A 20,340-nucleotide genomic window follows, 5' to 3' on the forward strand; every position below is an offset into this window, starting at 1 on the left:
AAGATTTTGTTTAATAGTTCTTAAGTTTTTAGTTTTAAAAATAAATTTAGTGTTATTCAAGATTCGTAAGAGTGCTTTACAACCACTCGCAGTCTTGTAACATTCACCAGTAAATTTTGTATTTTTACTTAATACAATTTTTACACAGATACATAAAAATCATGTTTAAAGATACTAAAGAATTTTATGATTTAAAAAAAATACGCCTGTAGTTATTTATGTGTTTTGAAATTGTGAAAAATGTATTTTATATTTTAATATTACTTATTTAATAGGGCGTTTTAAAATTTAACAATTTATTTGTAAAAAATTGCCATTGTGCAGAAAAGATAGAAGTGAATAGACTTATTAAAATATTAGAGTGCAATTGAGAGGTGCTTAATTTTGAAGTGCTTTTATAATTTAAAATTTTGTTCCAAATTTACAAATATCTAACAATGATTTACAATTATTACCAATTATTAGAGGTAGAAGCAAATAATTGAGAATTGAAAATATATATTTCTACTACCAAAACTTAGAGGTATCCATAACAAAACAAAAATCTGAATGCTTGGAATGTTTTAGAGACATGCAGTTCTTGAAAGAGTAATTTTAGTTTTAAAGATGATCTCGATTAAAATGCAGCATCGAATATGACTGATGATGAATCATTGATATTAACGAAAGACAAATAAAATTGTATTATTTCAATTAAACAAACAGTTAATTTGAATTGATGAATTTAAATGAATTGACAGAGTCGATTGGATAACTTACCTAAACTACTGTCTCTATTCGTTGAATCGTAACGGTTACTATCACCGGACATATGAGATGCTGCGGCGGAACGGGCCAGTACCGGTTTAACCTGACGTAAGGCTTGTTCCTCCGGATAGCGTGGTGTTTGAAATTTGGTCGGTTTCGATTGTAGATTAGCCGGACCTGAGCGTTGTTGCATTAGGGTACGATGCCTAAGGGGTGGTGGGGATATTGACTTAGCTAAAACTGAATGAGGTAATTTATTCGGTGAGTAATCACTGCCAGACTCGCCCTGTACGTAAAATAAAAATTATTAATTTTTAATATCACATTCTAATTTTCTATGTTATATGTATGTATTTACCATGACAGTGCCATTATCTGAGACACCAGACCCAGACATATTGTCCGCTAGCAGACGTTCACTTTCAGGATCTGCCAGTACTCGCGACACATCCGATTTATTTTTCAATATCGACTTGGATCGTCGATGATGTTCTAAATTTGGCGATGCATCTATAGAGTCTATCGATGAGGAATGTTTACTTTCAAATTTGGCTAAATCAATCAAACAAGCAAGCAAATAACACCAACGTATGTACATATGTATATGTTTATATATACAAGATTTTAATTTTTATAAATGGGAATATACAATAAATAAACAAATACGAATAAAAGAATACAATAAATACATATTTATATTAATAGCATAAATGTTAACAGCAACAATTACATATATAATTAATTAACATTTGTAAAATATTTATACCGTACAACATTATTTACATTAAAATAACAATTCAATCATTAAATTCTGATAGGGATTGTATTACTAATTTTTTTCATGAAAGAGTTTCCAGCAGTTCGACTAGGAATCATTGTATTCCAATATGACAGTTATTTCCACTTACGTCTAACCTCCTGGTTTTCTCAAATTAGTCGTCACTATTGTCACTTTAGTGCCCCCTTTGTAAAAACTTAAAAACACAAATTTGGCGAACAGGTTCATTACCACACATTTTTTGGGACTTGTTTTCTGACTGTATATATTACGATGGACTTCATCCTAGATCTAGAACCCAAATTGGTTTGGGACTGTTTCGCTGAACTGCTGGGTTATTTTTATATTGAAATTGTTAAATGAATCACTTTTGGACTTGTTTTCTGACTGTATCTATTACGATGGACTTCATCCTAAAACAAGCACCCAAATTGGTGGTTGGTTTGGGACTGTTATGCTGAACTGCTGGGTTTTTTAGACATTGAAATTGTTAAAAATAGAATATTAATCTGTGTACTGAATATCGGCATTTAAAGTAAAATTTCGTAAATATTTTTAAATAAAAAAAAGTGTTCAAAGGAGATTTTTTTGAAAATCTCTAAAGTATTTCAAGAAGTCTCAAAACAAATTATAATACAGATCTGTAATATGTAAATAATAGTATGTATTAAAAGGGTAAATTTCTAATTTAGGAAAATAGTCTTTTAAATTATGATGTAATTATTAAGTTATTTTTATGTTTATAACTGCAGTCGGGACGGTACTGATATTTATTATTAAGATACAATTCTAAACTTATACCAAATGCTAATGATATTTATACACAGTACAATGTTTACAAAAAAATATTTACAGTTAAAAAACTGCAATCAACAAATAAAAAAATCATCTTCATGTATTCATTAATAACATTTGTAAAACACAAAAATTAAAATACAAAATTTACACGACTATTTCAACTTAGAAACCATTAACAAGAACGAAATTAAATAATATTTTTAAGCTTTCATTACCTTTGGGTCCAACATTTTGTATACCAAACAGGTGCTGATTTATTAATTTAGTGGCAGTGGCTAAACTTTTACCGGGCATAAACGAGGAACGTTTCTTTTTTCCCGTACTACTCGCAGGACTGCTTTCACTTCCCAGATTTTCATGCGATAACTTCGAGTCTTCGAAACGTGCTCGTGGTTTCGCCGATGACTGTCCAATTGCACTAACGGCGGAGTGGGGTGGCAATGCTACGGTAAAGCTTTGCTGGAATCGTGTTTTACGATGTTTTGGCACTGGATTCTCGTTAAGACTAATATGACTACCACGATCGTGGGCATCGAATGCACTTTGGTAAACATCATCCATGGGACTTAGACCGCCGGCTGCCAAATTTCGCAAAGCCGTATCACCCGAGGCACTCTTCTTGACGTGGGCCCGTATCTGGCCAGAGGAGGGGGTAGGCGGCAAACCGACCATATAACCGGTTGTTGTATTACCGGCCGAATCTTTTTCCAACGGATTTATATACAAATTGTCCATGTCTATGTCTAAGGCACACACCTCGTCGTTAAAGTCGGACGTTAGATCACCTTGCGACAAAAATGGGTGGGTTTGACAACTGGCATACGTATCAGAACTGTCTACGCTCGCCAGATCGGCATTGTTGTTATTGAAATTCAAATTATTCAAATTATTGTTGCTGTAATTGTTCCCCAGTGCTGGTAGTGCACCTTGTTGGCTTGTGCTCATTGACAGCGGATGGCAAGTTCCCAGAGATGTTGTATTGAAGTTGTTATTGTAGTTGTGGTTGAAGTTATTAACAGTGGAACTGATACTGCTGCTAGTTATGTACGGTGGATATCTCAGAGGCGTATCTAATGGCAGCGCTATTGTGGTCGATGTTGTAGTACCGTACGACGATGAGGTCGAAGATGATTGTGAAATTGGCGCAGCGCCAGTGGCAGTGTATGGCATTGGAGCTCGTATAATACCGCCTCCGCTGCCGGCAGAATATAACAATTCAGTTTGTGTTGTACCCGTCGTGGCTGAGATAATGCCAGCTAAGAGTTGTTGTTGCTGCTGCTGCTGTTGCATTTGGCTCGACGGTATAGTTGCGGTAGTTGGTAGGGGTACCGCCGCTGCTGTTGTCAGTAGGCCAAATGGAAGAGTTTGCTGTAGATCACGATTAGCCGCTTGCCGCATTTCATAACAAATTGGTTTATGGAAGTCCGATGTTGGAAGTGAGATTACACCTTCGGCATCAGTGAATTCCTTGAAGTCCTATAACAAAAAACAAACATTAATGAAATTTAAAGGTTTATTTTTTATTTTGAAATGAAATATTTATGTATTTGAAAATAATTTAAATGATGCGTTATATTCAGCACATTTACATAGATTAAAGCCAACAATATTGAGTGATTAAACTGATTAAGTTACATCCTAATTATATGTTAATTACATCAATTAGATTCGCATATATATTTTTAAACATGTAAATATATTTGGAAATATTTAGCATATATTTGTAATTTTCTTTGACTTTTTAACACTAGGAATTTTCGAAATTTAATTTTTAATTTAGAAATTTGTAATAATCTTCAGAATTTTATTAAAACCTATAAATTATGTTTAAAACCAATTGGTATAAGGCATTTTAAGTTTAGTAGGTTTTACAATTAAGCAAAGTGGAATCTACTTTCATTTAGCCGAGGTATGAGAAATTGTTTTATAATATCCAATTTTCACTTCTTACATGACTTGGGCTTAGAAGAAGTTTAACTACTATTAAATGTTTGTTTATGAAGAAATATCAATAATTTACAGTGAATCTTAAATGTGAAATGATTTTAATTAAATTAATGAAAGAAAAACATGCGGCATAAAATTAAATTTAAACAAATTACAACTTATATGAATTTATGTTAAATTAAAAAACTTACCTTTAGTTAAACGTTTTTTAATGAATATCTTTTTAAATATATCATGTCATTTTAAAATGCAAACTACACATAAATAAATTAACTCATTCATCTATAAATTAAAACCAGGAGATGCTTTTCCAAATATCAAAAATTAAAACATTACTAAAGGGGGTTTTATTAATAACGTTTATTATTATAGTATAGTCATTTATTCTCTGAGTTACAGTGGTTAAAAGTTGGACAAATTACCAAAACAGGCGTTTCTTCTCATCTACGTAACTTATAAACTTATAATTTATAGCAAAATTTTGTTCCAATAGATTACAAATGGGTGTGTTCTTGAAGAATGACGTTTGTTACCCAATAATATATGGGTCTCAGGAATAAGTTACCCAATTTCAGAGGAGCACATTCCATTGTAGTATCGATAGAACAGTGAAGTATAACCCACATTGCGATGGTCTATAAATAAGTAATAACGACAAACTTAACCCAGTTTAACTCCAAAAGTTCTTAAACAAAACTAATAGAACTATAATTGCACAGTGGGGCAGAATGAAATGCTATATATGTTTTGGTAATTTAGTTGTCTAACACAAACAATTTTTACCTTTTACGTCGTTTATTTGAAAACGAGTTGATCAAGGTATGGAAACATTACATCTCAGATATTATATGAGATATTTAGTTGAGAGCAGTCCAAATATATAAAAAACACCCATTTAAAAATTTTTCTTGGCACCCAAAAATTTTTCTTTGAGCACCCATTTTCACAATTTAAACTTGAATACTCCTTGACTAATTCTCTTCAGCTCAGACTAGCCATTTAGAAATTCCAGATATATATCCAAAAATATTTTATATTATAAATCCTTATATATAGGAAAGCCGTTTTAGCGTTATTGTAAAAATCAACACCCCAGATATTTTTGCGATAGAAGTCTGCTTTTAAAATCAGCAAAATTTTGAATATATTTAGACAATTGTCATAAGGTTAACAAGTGCCGGGAGTCGATTGTATATGTATTTTATGGAATATATTAGAACCATGATTTCAAAATAATATAAGTATAAAACAAGTAAGAATTTACAGGCGGACCATATGATGTTCTATAACAGATAATAGTACGTAAAAAATTTGGATAATTTTTATAAATAAAGCTGTTAAGTGTTTTTTTGCCCTAATTCCTACTTGTGTTTACTGACTTTTAAATCATTTGTATGGGACTAGGTCAAATGAAGCCCGATCATATTTAGCATACTTATCATTTTAACCATTTTCAATTTTCCTCCTTGAACTAAAAAAAGTTTGTGTTAGGTTTCATCAAATTATCTTAAAAATTGCTACCTGAAGTTTGATTCCAAAGTCGGACATAGCTAAATCGATTCAGAGCCGATTGGTATTCTTTATGATAGATATAAAACCAATATTTCAATGCGTTCCAGTACAAAGACAATACATCCTCTCCACTAAAGTGGTGTATGGTTATAACTTTTACATATATTGATATAATGATTTCAAAGTAGGGGAGGAAATTGATTAACTACAGCGGTACCAGTTTTTGGGCGTAGAGATCGACAAAAGTTCTTACACTTTATATGAAAGGATCATTGTAAGTAATAAAATGGTTTTCTGAAAGTGATGTCATACCTCTTTGGATATTTTGCACGATATTTGTAATTAATGGCTTTAGATCTATTTAGAACTGCTTATCGAAAACTATTATTCTAAGGGCCAATACCTCAACCTCCGGTTATCCTTTAACCGGTAGATTAATTTTTTTAAGAAAACTGTCAATTTATCGTTGGATAAAAAATAATGAGTTGGAGTATGTCGAATTCTTAAAGAGAAATATTTTATATTTTGATCTTCCCTACAGTTAGATACTGAATTAAGTAAGTTAATAAGTTTTGTTAAGTGCAATTAAAAAAATATATAATTTCAAAATTTATATTTATATTAAATTCAATATTTTTTATTCATAAATTAAATTTATCTAAATAAAAAAATAAATAAAAACAACTATATAATTTATAAAATACTTTAAAGTTTTAATAACTACTCATACTCATAAATTAAAGCATTCAATTTCCTTGTAATTAAATTGTTTTTGTTGTTGTTATTGTTAAAAATAATTTCATTATTATAAAATTTCGTATTTAGTTTAAGTTTGTTTGATATTTGTTTGTATGAAGTAGAAAAGATTTAACAAAAATTCTTTGAATTTTTGCATGTCTTTTATTCATTTGTTTAATTTTAATGTTTTTTTGCAATGTATGTTTGTAAATATTTTCTTACTACAATTTATAAAATTTCTTAATACAATTGAATCAAATAAATCTAAAGCACAATAAAGGAAAAACTAAATAAATATATCTAATATAATAAATCAAAAACAAAATCAACTTAAATGTTATTAAAATTCAGTTTAGAACAAATAATCGAATAAATCTTAATTGAAATTAACACAAAAAAAACTAAAAACATTTTACTCAAAATTTACTACGTAATATGTAATTGAATGTATGGTATTGTTTTTTTTTTTCAATAAAGTATCAATATGTCGTTGTCTAATAATTACTTTAAAAATAAATGTTATATGATTTATGTATGTATTTTATGTATAAAAGTATGTTAATTTTTGATATCTCATCATCTTAAGGCATTTTTAGTTTAATTATATTTTAGTTAAATTTAATTTAGTTTAAATTTAATTTTTTTTTGATTTAGTACAATTTGCGTTTGATTTAGAATTTTTTCAATTCACACTTAATGATTGATAGATATATATATTGATTGATTGACTGACTGATGTGGTATCAGAGAATTTCATTAATATTCTTTGTTAAACACTATTCGCTCGTAATGGAATACATTCGCCTTGACATCTTTGATATCCCTTTAAAAAAACAAAAATAAATAAACATAAAATTAAAAATAATATTTAAAAACATAAATAAATAAACTAAAACTTATTCACGTACATATAGAGCATTATATGCAGATACATTTATATTTATTTAAAACTAATCAATGAAATAAATTACAAAATAATTTACAAAGAATACACGTACTTAATTCAAAATTGTGTACAAAATTATAATAACAATAATTAAAATTAAATCAAAAACAAAATTTTATAAAAATGTAATAATAAAGTAAAATACATATTTTCAATTTGTACAAAAAATATAGTGTTAAACGAATAAAGAATATTATCAAAAAGTATTCATTTTACGAAAAGTGTTAATTCAGAATCATCCGTATTTGGTACAATTCGATCTTCTAAATAACAATCATATTTTTACTGAACTTAAAAAAGGTAAAAAAAAATAAGAAATCGTGTTGGTTCACTTTTAGCTAACAGTCAAGTCTTTTAATTTGATGTAACATATCTCACTTAGGTTGGATATAATGTTACTTTCAAGTAAACTGTTTATCTTGACAGTTAGAGCAGATTATGCATTTATTGATTTGTTTTTTATTGAAAAAACTGATCGAAACCCCGAGTCGATCACGCTACTGCTCTACCAACTAAGAAACAAGTTTTAATGTTAAAAAAAATAATAAGATCGGTAAACGAACTGTGTAGAACCATTCAAATTTGTTCGTTTAATAAGACAGATAACGTTTTGTGGATAATTTGGCAATTGGATCGTTTAGACGATCCAATTCGAACTCTCCTGCATAAAATTTTGACAGATATTACTTGAGTTGCCGTATAAAACTGGGTTCTTTTTATGAATATAGTCTTTATTGCCTTAAAAAAAGTTATCATGACTATTTGGACGTTTTTACGATTTTACTGGCACTAAATTAAATGTTAACTATAAACATAAAATTTATTTTCGTTTAATGTTTAACAAATGAAAATTGGAATTTAGTTCAATAGTTGGTGATATTTTCAAATTAAAAAGATACAGGAAACTTAAATATATTTAAATACAAAGATGTACAGGAAAATGAATTACATATACAATAAAATATACAAAATTTAAAGCGGTAAATATGTAATTGCACTTTTATTATTGATTTACTCTAAGTATTTACAATAAAACAGGAAGATCAATCAATAATCTTAAATATTAACTTTTATACATATACTATATATAAATCGTACACTAAAGTCGAATCCTAAGGAATTCCATTTCAAATCTAATTTAAAGGGGAAAAAATGGGGAAAATGTCTTTAGACAAAATACAAAATTAATTGTAGCCATTCTTATAAAAAGGAAAAAAACTAGTTCGATGTAGTAAAAGTGAATGGAATTTTTACCACTTAAAGATAAAACACATCAACAGCACCAGTTTCTATCATACGTTTTAAAATCATATAATTTCTTGGCAAAGGTGGTGGACGAACCAATTGTGACATTGTATAATTTCTGCCATGGAAAGTACAAACTCGATCCTGTAATAGTTATTTTATATTATATAAATATAGTTGAAACAATTAAACAATTATTACGTTATTCTTAGGGGTTTTATAATATTTATTAAATTAAATTTCTTTTTGATAATTACAAAAACACATACACAGTCAGTACCAGTACACAGGACAATAAAAACATGACAAAAACACATAAAATTTATAATAACACAGGCTGTCAAAATTTTAAATAAGTCGTAACCCTAACACCAAGTTAGACGCTTCTGAAGGATTGAACTGCCAAGTTAGACGTTTCTAAAGGATTGAGCCACCCTGAATACAAATCTAGCCATCACATCTGGGATTTGATATTTTGTGTTCTGGAATTTGAGAAAACGCTATTTTGACATTTTTGATATTTTTTAACTTCAGGACACGATATCTCAAATCTCAGATGTGATGGAGCAATTTCGATATTCTGATGCAGTGTGGCTCAATATTTTACAAAAGTATACACTTCCCTCTAGGTTAAACATTTGTCGGCCTTTGTGTCACGGCCAGGGTGTCCCGTGCACCACTTTTTTGTCGCTGGTCTTAATTGTCTACCAGCGATTAAATATCTTGATCTCAGTACAATATTTTTTTTTAAATTCTGCAATCTTTTCAAAATGGGTCTCAAAAATACCGTACACAGAAAGAAGTTTCAACATAAATATTATGAACTGCTTTCATTGACAAAAGTTAATAATATTTAAGAACAAGTTCCTAAATTGTATGAATTTGTTCTTATTAATTTTTTCAAATAAAATCTAGAAGCCTTGACTTAAAATATTTCAAATTTAAATTGTTTTTGTTAAAAATGTTTGAAATTTTTTTTTGGAAATCTTTTATATTTTTACGACTTTCAGATTAAAAAAGATTAAATGTGACGATAATTAAATTGAATCAAAAAGTTTGTAAAACCAAAAAAAGTTCAAAAACAGGATACACACGTGTGAAATTATGTTCGCGAGTGCCGTTCAAGCATCATTTCATGGTATTTTTTGTGGTTTTCATATGAAGATTTTTAAGTTTTGCTCTTTATGTTTGACATGACAAGGCTACATTTTTATGGTTGTATCATGGTAATTAATATTATGAATCGAACATTACTTTTTTCAAAAACAATTTTCATTGAAAATATTTAAAGTTCATAAAATGTTTGAATTTATTTTAAATTTTTACTTTTTTTCTACAATATTTTTGAAAAAATTGCAAAAGAAGACCACTAATATGTTTCCTATATTAGTAATCCTATATTAGCGAATTTTGTATAATAAAAAACATAAATTGAAATCTTGAAAAAACAAAATCTTTAACAACAAAACCTCAGCAAACAGCAAAATATCTATTTTTTATAACATCCGGCCAATTTCGTGAACATATTATCGATTTTAATCTAAAAATCATAAAGAAATAAAAAAAATCCAAAGAAAATTTCAATTTTTTTTTTACAAAAAGAAAAAATGATTTAAATTTGAAATATTTAAGGTCAGGCTTTTCAATAAAGCAGTTCATAATATTTAAGCTGAAACTTTTTCTGTGTTTAATTAATATCTATTTACAAATTAACAACGAAGCTTTAATCCAGGAACAAGATTTCTAGATTAAATCAAGTAAATTTCCAACTTTTCTACAGGGTCTAGCCAAGAACATGTATATCTTATGTCACAAACGCTAGACAAGATTATCATCGTCGGATGCAACGGTTCTGAAGCAAGATCATGGCAACAAATCACAAAACTGCTGATCAAAGATGAAATGTCTTGGTCAAGCGAAACATTAGAATAAATATCCGTATTAATCCGGCTCTAAATTGAGCGACAAATTGGACTTGGATTTCCTTATAGAAGACCCAGAAATATCATCTAATCACAATGGCGCCCACAGGGCTTAACATATGTATTTATTGACAGCCAGAAAATAAGAACAATAAACTAAAGATTATGTCATCAGTCTGCGCATATAGGAGCTTAGACGTCACACTATCTGTGTTCCTATTGGTTACTGATCTTCGGCTATAAATATAACAGTGAGAAAATTTCATATTTTTATGTAAAAACTAATGGATAGAATCCATAATAAAAATGTATTTGTTTATTTATTGAAGTGGATGTAGATGTATTTCTTCGGATTGATGTAGTATACATTCTCCTATGAACATAACCTAACTATGTAAAATTTTTTTTTAAATTTTTGGAACCAAGGAATTTTATGTTAATTTAGTTAATTTTTTCTAGGAAACGTCCATTAAAAAAATTGGGTAAACTGAAATGCCAAGAAGATACCTATTTCAAAAGTAGTTTCACTTGACACGAAATTCATTATTTGTATGTACCTTAGAATATCAAAAAAAATCTTTTTAAAACTATAGTGTACAATTATATTACGAACCATTTTGAAATTAAGACTTATACAATATATTTGCAATCCAAAGATTGCAGGGTATACATTCATGTATTTACATAAAAATATTTATATACGTATATACTTACATATAGTATGTATATGTATTAGAGTATCCCGAGGAATAGCTTTTTCTTCGAATTTGATGTAGGCACATTTTTCAAATGATACGTATTTTATTACTGAACTTTGGAAAAGTAAAAAAAGTAAAAGTGTCTAAAGTTCTCTACCAGCAAATTAAAATCCTGATCTCTGCTCAAATTATCCGAAAAATTTTCCTCAATTTTATTTTTCAAAATGGGTTTAATATTTTTTACAGTCTTTTTATTCAAAACAACTACTTTTAGTGCATTTAAGGCCATCTAAACAAAGAGAGTCTTTAAAGGATAAAAAACTTAATAGTTTTGTTGTCAAAAAGAAATATTCTAAAAAATTGTAAAATTATTTTTCCTGTTAGTAAACTAAGGACCCATATTCAGTACAGTAATACGCATCGTTTGATTGGTCAGCTTACAAAAAAAGTTGTCCACGGGAAAATCTAATATACATGTTAACACTCAATCACATACAGCGTAAACATCAATACACCACAATTAATAAAATAAAGTGATTTAGACAGACATTCATTGATGATAAAGTAATGATTAAAGAGTATTTTACATGTGTAAATGTTTATATGTATGTAGGGTTATGTTATATGTTTATTGTGTAATATTGTATATATGTATGCATATAAGGCCGACCCATTCTGTATATATTTTATGATATCTCTTAAATAATTTTCGGTCTAAAAATATAGTTGGCAGGTCCAGATAATTTCATAGCATTCCTTAATATCTACAAACGATTTAATACATACTATCAAAAAAGATTTTGTTTTATTCATGACATTAAAATATTGATTAAGGACTCTCGTATATATGTATATTCAGGATTCTTATTATGTTTTAAAATTCTATAATTATGAGAAAAGGCAGAAAATTTTCGTAAATATTCTCTATTGTGCAATATCCCAGCAAACTCTTTACTTACCCAGTAAGTAGGCAAGTAATATTGGAGAAAAGAGTAATTAGTTACTTTTTGGGTGAATAAATACTTATTTATGTTCGACGAAGACCAAAAAATAACTGATTACAAATCTGCTTACCCGACTTTTCCGGATTCAAAGCTGATTTTACAGTTATTTTTCTATATTTGCTAGTCTATTCTCTCACTTAATGCCCTATTAAAAAGTTATTTCATCATTCTAGCTGGAATGGTGTCTACACATATATATGTATATATAAAAATTTCTTGATTTCTACCCTCCGATTTAAAATTTTTTGTTGTTACGCCTTTTCAGGTAACGATATGTATATCTTAATTTTAAACTAAATAATATTGTTGCTAAATTTTATGAAAATAACCCCATTTGTAGAGAAACAGTATTGTCAATATTGCTTGGATGGTGGACATATAGGAATCGGCATGGTCGTACTTAGTATTCTATATGTTGTTTTTGTCTCTCTTATATCTCTTAACGAATATCAGCCATGAACTTTATAACAATGTACCGAATGTAGTTTTATTAAAAAAAAACAAATTTCAATATTTATTTAAATGGGCTCTCAATTGTCTGTATATTGTAATCGGCAATGTGTAATATGTATGTCGTATGTGTTTAATGATTTCAATGTGATTTTTTATTTATACCTTTGATGTGCAAAAACAGCATTCAAATTCCACAGGTACATCTTGATCATAATTATCCATGCGTTGATTTTGCAAATTTTCAAGCGCCACCTGGCGACGCAACTCTGCCACTTCCTACAAAATGTGTTTTCATGTCATTTGTATTTTTCATGTATTTTTTTTTTAATTTAAAAATTAAAAATTATATTTTGTAATAAGAATTAGAAAAAGTTTAAAATGCAATAAAAATTAGAAAGAATTACAGACATAGTTTGAACATACACAATAAACATACATAGAAACATAATAAAAAAAAAATATATATATATAGTCTGATATACAATATAGATATTGTAGATATAATGAAGTAAAGTATTAACTATAAAATAAATAGATTAATATGTATATATTTATAATAAAAATAGATTGAAAGTTACATTCACATAGAGACCGATTAAAATTTGTATGATAAATGTTTTGTTATACTTATGTACATAGATGTTTTTTATTTACATTACAAATTAAAATAAGGATACATGAAATTTATATGCATGTATGTATGAATATGGCAAATATTTTCTATGCAGTATGTTTGTATACTTTTCATTTTGAATAAGTATTTTCATATGAATATGTAGAAAAATCATAAAGCGTGCATTTTTAATAAAAGAAGCTACATTCGATCTTTTTATTTACGATTATGTTGTAAGTATTTAATGACGTGCTAATAAAGTATAAAAAATAATAAATATAATTTATAATAGAAAAGAACTGGAGGTATCTTAAAACGAACTGAAAAAAATCTGCAACTTAAATTTCGTACAGAAAAGTTTTCCATTGATATTTTTTCATTCATCATTCTTTGCATATTTTTCTGTTCTATTTCCAATTACATTCTTCTTGGAAAATAATTTAGATTTGCCAAATTTCACCTATAAATTGAATGGAGAAAAACTGATTTGTTACCTCCGGTTGCTTAGTGTTTTAGTCTGGTAGACCGGATTAAGGAGCGCACCACAGGCCCGATAGAGGCCTAGGTGAATTTCTTCGGATTTGATGTATATACATCCTCCTTTCAAACTAACTAACTAACTAGTGTTCCATTTCGTGATCCCGTATCCTTTTTAAAATAATTTAAAGTTTTAAGAAGTACATTTTTCAATAAATATTTGAAAATACTTCTTCTGATTAATCCATGATGTAATAAGTAAGGGAGAGCGTTTAGGCAACAACCGCAACAAACACAATAATTTTTTTGTTTGCTTAGAGTATGGGTTTTGTCAAAATTAATTTTTTTTATATTTCACATATGTAATACCACCGTCGTTGCATTTAAATTTTATTTGCAGCAGAACAACGTCTTATTGGTGCATCTGATATTCTTCATTTGGAACCCTTTTATCAGCATTTTCATACATAATTTTTGATGTTATTTTTTTTTTTTCGTTTGAAAACACAAATTTAAATTTTTTGTTAGAATAAAAATAAATAAATTATTTTTGACAAAACCCAGGCACTTTTACAATAAACAAATAAAAATCAGCTGCCTTGATGATTTCACCTTACTTAGTGCATCCTGGATTAAACAATGCCAAATTTGATGTTAAGCTAACAAAAAGAGTTGTAAAATATTTTGTGTTATTTTTGTTTATTCTGTCTGGATCAAAAGATGTATAAAAACATTTCTCAAGATTTTTTGACAAAATAATATTGAACATTGTAATAGATTTTTAAGGATAAGAATTTTAAAAGATATTTTTGACAGATTTTCATCCTAACAGTATAAATTAAAAATAATACAAAATATTTCCCAACTCTTCTTGTTAGTTTGACACCAAATTTGATATTGTTTGATTAGTAAAAGTATTTTAAAATAGTTTTATAAAAATTTCCTTTTAAAACTTTGAAGTCTTTTTGAATGGACATAGGATCACGAAATGAAAAAACTGAAAACGCAGATTTTTTCCTTTAAATTTATAGCAACAGACGTATATCATCCGGTTCTTGTCTAACGAATTTTTTCTCTTTTCGGCAGAAGGTGTTTTCTGTAAAATAATAAATTTTTTGTTTTTTTTCCAGATGTACATTATTATAACCATGTGCTTTAAAGGACTAATTTAGCTTTAAGTCTCTATTATTAATATCGGTCTTTATACGATAAATTCCAGTATTTTTGTTAAATATGTCCAAAAGAATAAATAGTATATCTATATGGTACACTGGAGACTCTATTGCTTATATGGTTATATAGGTCATATCAAGCAGGTTTTTGAAGGTGCCTTCAAAAACCTGCTTGATATTTTTATCCAATTCCTAGACCAGAAAAAAGGTATTTCGTAGTATACCACAGTATACCTAACCGAGTAAGGACCGATCTGCTTTGCAGACGATTTCATAATACTTTCAAAGAGAGAAGACCAAAATTACTTGTGTAGAAGAGCTGAAGAAGCTCTGAATACGGCCTTGAGCTGGACTCAACAAAGAGGCTTCAATGGTAACCCGGTGAAGACTGGAAGCTGTCTTTTAACAAGAAAGATAAACATTTCTACGTATAGTGAGAGAGTCATCTTACCCATCGTTTGCAAAATGAAACGATGGGCAGAATCATAAAGAGTATATGGGGCGACCTTGATGAGAGTAAGACAAAAAATCTCCTCAAAATGAGCAAGTGTGAAGTTTGTATGTACGTATTCTGAGTGAACATACAGGATTACGAGCACATCTATACAAAATTGGAAGTGCGAATTCAGACGAATGTAGAGCACGTGGAGAGGACGGTGAAACTCTAGAGCACTTTCTTTGCCACTTTTAGGCATTCGTCGAAATTATTATTATGGCATTTTATGCTACCAGCCGGGTTAAATCCAAAATGTTTTACGGAAAACTTTATTGTTTTGGTAAAAAATAGTCAAGGGTAAAATTAAAGAGATTTCTTTTTTTACTACATATTTATATTTTTGAATTCATAAAATTTTGTTCGATTACATAAAACTTGTAAATCGGGGATCATGTGTAAATGTATGTGATTTAATTTATTCGAAATGCCTTGTTCAAAGAATAACTAAATAGAATAATTGTGTATGTCAATTGACATATACAAATTCATTCAAAATATTTTAAAAATTTTACAAATATTTTTTTGCAGAAAGTGATTATCCCATGCCCCATCAATGAAAGTTAGATTTATTATGTGGTTTGGTAAGATAAAATGCAGTTTTAAACTAAATTTATATTAAAAACCATATTCTAAAGCTATAGCATCAACAATATTTCATATGGCAGATACGTTGAAAAGCACGATTCAAAACTATGATGAATACTTTGATTTCGATCCAGAAATATCGGATGAAGTCAATTTAAACGCAGTTCAAAAACCAAATAAACAAATTCTTAGTGGCCTTACACGGTCGGATATGATCACTCTAACCGAATTACCAACTGGCGTCGAAACCACAGAATGTGGTAAAGAAAATGTCGATACATATTTCGTTTAGATATAAATTCCCTAATATATTTATAGTTACCGTACAACCTATGAGTCCGCTACCGCCATTAATGCAGGAAACATCATCCGGAATAGAGCCACAACAACAACCAACAGAAAACGCGCCACAAAATATCAACAATGAGGATCAGAATGATAAAGCTAAAGAATTGAGAAATCTAGTACAACTCTTATACATTGCACAAGCAAGGGTACAACTTGAAGCTGCTGAAATTAAAAAAGCGCAGGCCGTTGCTAATTCGGCACAGCAAGGTCTTGAAGAAGCCGCCAATCACGTACGAACAATAACAGCTGCATTGCAAAACTCTCAGCAAGAAGTTGCATCTGCTGCTATACGTGCACAAACCGCTCAGTTGCAACTCGCAGCCCATGATCAATTGCTGTTTGCAGCACGTCAAGATGTTGATGCCTTGTCATCACAAATGGTGGGCTTACAGGCGGCTGAAGGCATAACACAACCTAAAATTACAGTCGATTTAACTGAACTATTAGAAAAACTTAAACAACCTTTACAAGAAGCTGAAAAACCTACACCTGTACCTACAGTCTTACAGATTACCACTCAAACTACAAATAATCAACGTATGCTGCAACACTATAAGGAACCAGATTATGAACATTTTTATTATAAATAATTAAGATTGGCATGCAAATTCTTTTTATTTATTCAGATTTAATTTATATTTTATTACTAAATATGTATGTCGATGTATTTGTGAAACTTTTATTTTGATTAAAAAAATCAACTTGAATATTATAAATGAAGAAGGCTGTAAGATTTTCAAAAAATTCAGACCGATATACAGAATTTGGGGGAAAGAAGAAGTACATGGATAAATATAGACTTGCTTTTAAAGATTACATTTTCAATTACAATTAAATTTGAAATAATTGTAATTGAGGTTTTGACAATTCATTTAAATTACTAGTAAACATCAATTACAAGTGATTGCAATTGACGAAACTTTAATTACAATAGTTTTATCACAATTACAATTGAAATTGTTTAATTACATGTGACTTTAATTGATTACACTGTGCCATAATAATAAATACCTCGGAAGTGATACTATTATTCTAAAAGATGGATACGAGTAGAACAGAAATATGTTTTTGAATTTTACGAAACAACTCCAAACTGTGTTATTAGTCAATCACACGAGTAATTGTAATTGGCAAAAATTCTATTAAAATTACAAATAACTGTATTTGTAATTATAATTTATTATGTAACAAATTACTTTATTACTTTATACCGGTTACCATTACAAACTCGGAAACTTTTTGTAAACATATATATGCTAATTACACACTACAAGTAATTGTAATTTACTATGTAACGAATTACAATATTTAACTATTTTGTGTGCATGTACGTCCATCCCCATCACACAGTGATTTAGAAACTTTTATTTTTGGAAATAATTCGGTATTTCTGAAACTATTGGATGTATGAAATTTCACATGTTTGGAGCTAAGGTGTTTTCGAGATAATTGGCAGTTGTACATTCTATATTCGGCTGTGCCAAATCTTATATACCCTTACCCTTAATTTCATGTTACTAGGTTCAGTATAATAGGAAATTAAAAAGTACCTTTTGCAGAACGAAAAAGTATCAAGAAATTCCCATCGGTTTGTTCTCATCTAAACCGGTACTTAATTCCATGTTTCTAAGTTCATTATTATGGAAAACTCAAAATGTACCTTTTAAAAAACTAAAAAGTACCAAAAAGTTCACTTTTTCTGGTTCTCACATAATTCCAACTCTACATACTTAATTTTATGTTTCTGGGTTCATTATTATAGAAAACTGAAAAAGTACCTTTTGAAAAACGAAAAAGTACCAACAAATTCTATTTTATGTGTTCTCACCTAATTCCGAATGCACATACTTAATTTTATGTTCCTAGGTTCAATATCATAGAATATTCAAAAAGTACCTTCTAAAAAACGAAAAACTACCAAAAGTTCCCTTTTATGGGTTCTCACCTAATTCAGACACCACATACCTAATTTCATATTTCTAGGTTCAATATTATAGAAAATTCAAAAAGTTCCTTTTAAAAACAAAAGAGTACCAAAAAGTTCGCTTTTATGGCTTCTAACTTAAGCCAGGCTTCAAATACTTAATTTCATGTTTCTAGCCAATAACAACATACTAGTGCTGCTCTCGCTTTGCCTTGTTTTTATAAACAGAGTACAATAACAAAATTTACCGTATGATTATGTATTTTGTTTTTTGCAATTTCTGTTTGAGCATGAGTAAAAAATCTCAGTTTTTGATGAAATTTTCAGAGGTTGTCTCGGATTATTGCTCATATCTCCGTTATTTAGAACCGATTTTGCTGATTTTAAGGCGATCTTCCTGAAAGCATGTCTAACAGAATTATTGAAGATTCGGATCTCGAATATATATACTTTATAGGGTCGGAAAATTGTATTATCGATTCGATAATATAATTTTCCGTTTATAATTTTCGATAATATCGAAATTATAAACGGAATGACAAACTTATATATACCCTTCTCACGAAGGTGAATAATCTTTTATACTAAGCGTTATTTCAAGCATTTACACAATTCCTATGGCCCAATAGTCCCTGCTTCAGCAATAAACATTGTTACGCAGATAACTGGTTCAAAACCATTTAGTTGTGTTTTTGCCACAAAAATATTGAAAACATTTTTAGAAAAAAACGGAATTTTCAATTGTATTTATCATGGTATAAATATATTAGAAGGTAGTTTCAATTTGCCTTAATGTCAGTCTGATTAACCATCTGACAAGAAAGGCGATTTGAAGTTTATGTATAAAATAAAGCTACCATATTCATGAATATTAATCCCACATTTCATTTTAAATATTCAAACTTAAAATAAATAACAAATATTTTAATTCAAATAAAAAAAATTAACACAACAAAAAAATATTTTTATAAAAATGAGCTGTCTTTTTCCGAAATGCGAAAGCAAGAAACACCATTTAAGCGTTTCAAATATACATTACTTTAAAATACCTACTATACCGTATATACGCAAAGAATGGCTAAAGGTACGTATGTTAGATTTTTGGTTGAAGTTTATTCGTAATATTTCCATTTGAAAGGTGTGCAATATCGAAGAAGACGATTTGCCAGGTGAACCTTTAGTATGTTCCCTACATTTTTCCAGACAAGATTTAAAAAATAATGAGAAGAATGTTCGCGTCAATAGAAACGCTATTCCAATGTGCCCAAGGTAATTATTATTTTGTGTTTTTTAAACAAATGATTTTTATTTTAAAAGGTCTAACGGAAGGAACTAAGGTCCCTAATTAATCCTTAAAATTAAAAAAAAGACATATACGATTTAGCCCAGACGAATATTAAACTGGGTCTTTATTAAATCTAAGATGATCTATCTATGTCCGTCCATCTGTCTGTCTGTTGAAAGCACGATATAGTCCGAACAGAAAGAGCTAGGGTAAATATTCTCTATTGCTTGAATATTCTCTACTGATAAGATATGTTTTGTATTATTAATTCCACTAAAGCTTAATTACATTTTGATTTAAAAAGAACGCATTGCAAATAAGATTCAAATTCAACAGCCACTTATATATATCGTTGTACATCATTTATGAATTACACATATGTGTTTAAAAATTTCTCAATGTATTTTACACTTTTTCTTAATATGGCAACGCTCTTTTGAATATTTACACAAATAATAAACTTCAAACATCTCCTTTCTTGTCAACAAATTCATATTGAAACAACCTTCTATATTTTTAAATCATGGTATTTATTTTTTAATATTATTTTCAAGTGTCAATGTTGGTCCAACCCAGCAAACACAACGAGTTTATTTCAAATTTAAAATAATTTTTAATTAAAATCGTTCTTGAATTGTTCAACTGAAATTTA

At 28.8% G+C, this 20,340-nt stretch overlaps 2 protein-coding genes across 17 annotated transcripts in view; one reads left to right on the forward strand and one right to left on the reverse strand.

The window, feature by feature from the left end:
• LOC111675697 (potassium voltage-gated channel protein Shab) overlaps nt 1-20,340 on the reverse strand; it is a 144,671-nt gene that overhangs the window by 2,323 nt on the left and 122,008 nt on the right. For 5 of the 14 annotated variants that reach the window (XM_046951728.1, XM_046951727.1, XM_046951723.1 and 2 more), the window contains 4 exons: nt 12,951-13,064; nt 2,539-3,799; nt 1,106-1,299; nt 760-1,033 (listed from right to left, as the gene is read on the reverse strand). In XM_046951728.1, the coding sequence (XP_046807684.1) occupies nt 760-1,033; nt 1,106-1,299; nt 2,539-3,799; nt 12,951-13,064 (1,843 nt within the window). Of the gene's footprint in view, nt 1-455; nt 640-759; nt 1,034-1,105; nt 1,300-2,538; nt 3,800-6,780; nt 7,344-12,950; nt 13,065-20,340 lie in introns of those variants that run through there. The other 9 variants (XR_006940999.1, XR_006941001.1, XM_046951729.1 and 6 more) reach the window with 7 other exon arrangements.
• On the forward strand, nt 15,929-17,171 carry LOC124420058. 3 transcript variants are annotated; one of them, XM_046951732.1, is made up of 4 exons: nt 15,929-15,947; nt 16,075-16,127; nt 16,182-16,391; nt 16,450-17,171. In XM_046951732.1, the coding sequence occupies exons 2-4, from the start codon at nt 16,100-16,102 to the stop codon at nt 17,067-17,069; spliced, it is 858 nt and encodes a 285-aa protein (XP_046807688.1). In that variant the 5' UTR covers nt 15,929-15,947; nt 16,075-16,099; the 3' UTR covers nt 17,070-17,171. The 3 variants fall into 3 exon arrangements, with proteins under 3 accessions (XP_046807688.1, XP_046807687.1, XP_046807689.1); XM_046951731.1 differs by lacking the exon at nt 15,929-15,947 and having other exon boundaries at nt 15,973-16,127; XM_046951733.1 differs by lacking the exon at nt 15,929-15,947 and having other exon boundaries at nt 16,037-16,127; nt 16,188-16,391.

The sequence above is a fragment of the Lucilia cuprina genome, chromosome 5, assembly GCF_022045245.1.
Source record: "Lucilia cuprina isolate Lc7/37 chromosome 5, ASM2204524v1, whole genome shotgun sequence".
Classification (NCBI taxonomy): Eukaryota; Metazoa; Arthropoda; class Insecta; order Diptera; family Calliphoridae; genus Lucilia; species Lucilia cuprina.